At 43.3% G+C, this 3505-nt stretch overlaps 1 protein-coding gene across 2 annotated transcripts; it reads left to right on the top strand.

Moving 5' to 3' along the window:
• The first annotated feature begins 421 nt into the window (after nucleotides 1-421).
• Nucleotides 422-3505, top strand: fitm2 (fat storage inducing transmembrane protein 2). 2 transcript variants are annotated; one of them, XR_007032805.1, is made up of 3 exons: nucleotides 422-599; nucleotides 1435-2130; nucleotides 2173-3505. XR_007032805.1 is itself a non-coding variant. In XM_047340465.1 (2 exons), exons 1-2 carry the CDS (start codon nucleotides 427-429, stop codon nucleotides 2042-2044), a joined length of 783 nt encoding a protein of 260 aa, XP_047196421.1. In that variant the 5' UTR covers nucleotides 422-426; the 3' UTR covers nucleotides 2045-3505. The 2 variants fall into 2 exon arrangements, 1 of the variants encoding a protein (XP_047196421.1); XM_047340465.1 differs by having other exon boundaries at nucleotides 1435-3505.

Below are 3505 nucleotides of genomic sequence, written 5' to 3'. Positions count from 1 at the left end.
ATTTGCTGTAATAATAATAATAATAATAATAATAATCATGATAATAATAATCATGATAATCATGAAGAAAATGTGTGGAACTAATCTTATTTCTTTATTATTATTATTATATATTCAAAATAAAAACCCAATCTCATTTCGTCTTGAACACACTTATTACTCTCACTTTTATTATATGTTAAGTATTATAATGTTAAGTATCATCATTGTTAGTATTATGATTGTAAAGTATTATAATGATAAGTATTATAATGATAAGTATTATAATATAAGTATTATAATGATAGGTATTATAATTGTATTATAAAGTATTTAATATAATACTATAACGTGTGTCCTGCAGCTTGTGACCTGCCTGTGACCGTTGTTGGAATGTTAAGCTGTTCTGTTTGATTTGTGTTAATAAAGTTATTTGAACAGTTCAACATGGCGGCGGTGGACGTGACGGTGGAGAGGCTGCTGTCTCTGTGGAGGACGCCGGCTCTCAGGCTCTACTTCCCCGGGATCTTCGTGCTGCTGACGGTGGTGGGCTCCGGGCTGAAGGAGCTGGAGCTCGTCCCGGAGACATATTTCAGCAGCAGCAGGAACCTGCTGAACGTGTGAGTGGCTGTTAGCTGTGTTGTTAGCAGTTAGCCGTTAGCCGTTAGCTTCACGGTGCTAGTGAGAGACACCTGTAGCTCAGGGACAGGTGTCCTGCTGACGTCACACAGGTGAGAGGAGGTGCTCCCTGGTTCAAGACGTCAAAAATAATCTTCTACACAAAAGTGTGAGGAGAGTTAGGAAAGGAGACTCTGTGAGGAGTTAGGAAAGGAGACTCTGTGAGGAGTTAGGAAAGGAGACTCTGTGAGGAGTTAGGAAAGGAGACTCTGTGAGGAGTTAGGAAAGGAGAAGTCTGTGAGGAGTTAGGAAAGGAGAATCTGTGAGGAGTTAGGAAAGGAGAATCTCTGAGGAGTTAGGAAAGGAGAATCTGTGAGGAGCTAGGAAAGGAGAACCTGTGAGGGGTTAGGAAAGGAGATTCTGGGAGGAGTTAGGAAAGGAGAACCTGTGAGGAGTTAGGAAAGGAGAATCTGTTAGGAAAGGAGAACCAGATTGTTAACAAACCTAAAGTTTATGAAATAAAATAAAATACTAACATATATAAAAACACATTCTTCTTTCCTTCCATAAATGAAGATGTTCCACAGCTTGATTGTTCTCTTATTGTTGGAGCGTTAGTTTAACGTAGTCTGATTATATTTTAAATAATAACGGGGGGGGGGCTTATGGTTACTTTATCTAGATTTGTGTAGATGTGATTTGGCAAATAACCCAATCTAAGTAATAACATAGTATTAGAGAGTATTAGAGTATTAGAGTATTGAATCAGTGAGAAGTCAGCGTTGATATGTTGGGAAGTTGAACCCAGAGTCAACGTCTGTTTTGTTCGTCCTGCAGGTATTTTGTCAAAGTGTCGTGGGGCTGGACGCTGCTGCTGCTGACGCCCTTCGTCCTCCTCTCCAACTCCTCCTTCAGCAGGAGCGCCTCCTTCCTCGGCCGGCGGCTCCTGTCTCTGGCGGTGGCGACGGCCGTCTGGTACGTGTGCACGGAGACCTTCTTCTACATCGAGGACGTGACCGGCTCCTGTTTTGAAACCTCTTCCAGGGAGGTGGTGAACTCGGAGCTCACGACCAAAGTGGCCTGCAGGCGCGCCGGCTTCCACTGGTGGGGCTACGACATCTCCGGACACTCCTTCATCCTGTGTTACTCCGCCCTCTTCATCGTGGAGGAAATCGCTCCCATGGCCTCAGTGAAGACAGCTGGACTGTCTCCACTGCCCAGGTTGGTCCTCAACCTGCTGTACGTGGCCTTGAATGTGATGGTGACCCTCTGGGTGTGGATGTTTGCCTGCACCTCTGTTTACTTCCATGACGTGTTTCAGAAGTGGCTGGGGACCACGTGCGCTCTGCTGGCGTGGTTTCTCACATATCGGGTCTGGTATCTGAACCCGCTGTCACCAGGACTCCCCCCTCAGCGCCACCCGAAGGAAAAGAAGCAACACGCCTGAGCTGCACGCAAACTCTCCTGTACCACATTGTTTCTAACGCTTCCGACACACTACAGTTGATGTTCTGTCTCCAGGTCCAGGCTGTCGCACTACTTTAACTTATAGAAAGGTCATCTTGTACAGGAGTGCCGGCTGGTAGCTCCCCCCCCCCAGTGTTTGGCAGCTGCTGTTCCCAAAATGACTCCTGGTAATCTGAGATAAAAACAAAACGCTGCTTCCTTTGCCCAGCTTCTCACATTCAGCCTCTGTAGCTGCTCTCAGACCTGCACTGAACTCCAGATATTCTCCTGAAATTATCCAGAGCGACTGAATGTGAGAACGCACATGTCCGAGTCAGCTGCTGCGGACGTTCTCCGGAGTTTGTCAGCCCCCCAAAAGTAAAATCTCCAGATAATGAGTGAGGCCCATGTGAGGACACAGCAGGAGATTCTCCGGAGGATTCATCACGAGTCTCCTGCGCCTCCTCCCACCTGACCTCTCTGGAGGTTTGTGTCGTGTCTCGAGTGGAGAATCTCCTGCTGAATTCCTCACATGTGAAACAAACTCCAAAGAAAGTCCGGTTGTGCGGACGTTCTCCGGAGAGGTTCTCACGCTGGGTGATTGTTAGTTTGTTGCCTTATAATGTTCTTTCCTCATAGATGAGTTATCACAGTTTTAACACATGTGAAAAGTTGGATCAGCCACGTTTCATCCTCCAGGTTTTAATGAGCTGGTTTCACACTCACATGGTTTGAAGTTGTTGTGACTGTGTGTTTACATTATGTTTAAATTGCATATAACAAGATAATTGAACTGTAGTTGTAGACCAGCCCTGCAAGTACAACACATTATTAAAATACTTCAGAGGACAAGGCTGGAAATATTCAGTTAGTATTATAGTATTAAATTATTTAGGGCTGCATCGAACAAGTATTTAAACAATCGTTTAAAAATATGAAATATGAATAATCAAAATGTCACTATTCCAATGGTCCAAAATCCAAAGAAATTTAGTTTACCATCTGTTTATAAGAGAAATATAAGGTGATTTAAATGATAAATCAATTGTTAAAACATTTGCAATGTTATTTTCGTGTCAAGCAGCTTCTTGTTTCAGCTGAAATGTTTCTCATCTTTAAGTATAAAGTAGTAGAAGTATTAAAAAACAAGCTAAGCTAAGCTAATTCCTCTCTGCCACAGACCTCCATTGTTTTCCACGTTGATGATGAAAAACCACGGTGCTCGGTTGTTTTAGAAAAATAGTTTTAAAGACTTGAACTTTATTTGCCAAACGTGTTCAATAGGAACCATCGAGCTTCAGAGACAGAAAGTGTTGAGACACATTTAGTAAATTCTGCCGAGGAGCTTTTCATCTGCATTTGTTTATTCGTTAGCGGAATAACGCAAAAAACTACAGAACTGATTCCAATGCAACATTTTGGAGACGTGGAGCTTGACCCAATAAAGAATCCAGAAAATGTC

This window comes from Hippoglossus stenolepis, chromosome 6 (genome assembly GCF_022539355.2).
Source record: "Hippoglossus stenolepis isolate QCI-W04-F060 chromosome 6, HSTE1.2, whole genome shotgun sequence".
NCBI lineage: Eukaryota > Metazoa > Chordata > Actinopteri > Pleuronectiformes > Pleuronectidae > Hippoglossus > Hippoglossus stenolepis.
Note: the sequence above shows the minus strand (reverse complement) of the source record. Positions and strands in the feature narration are given on the sequence as shown.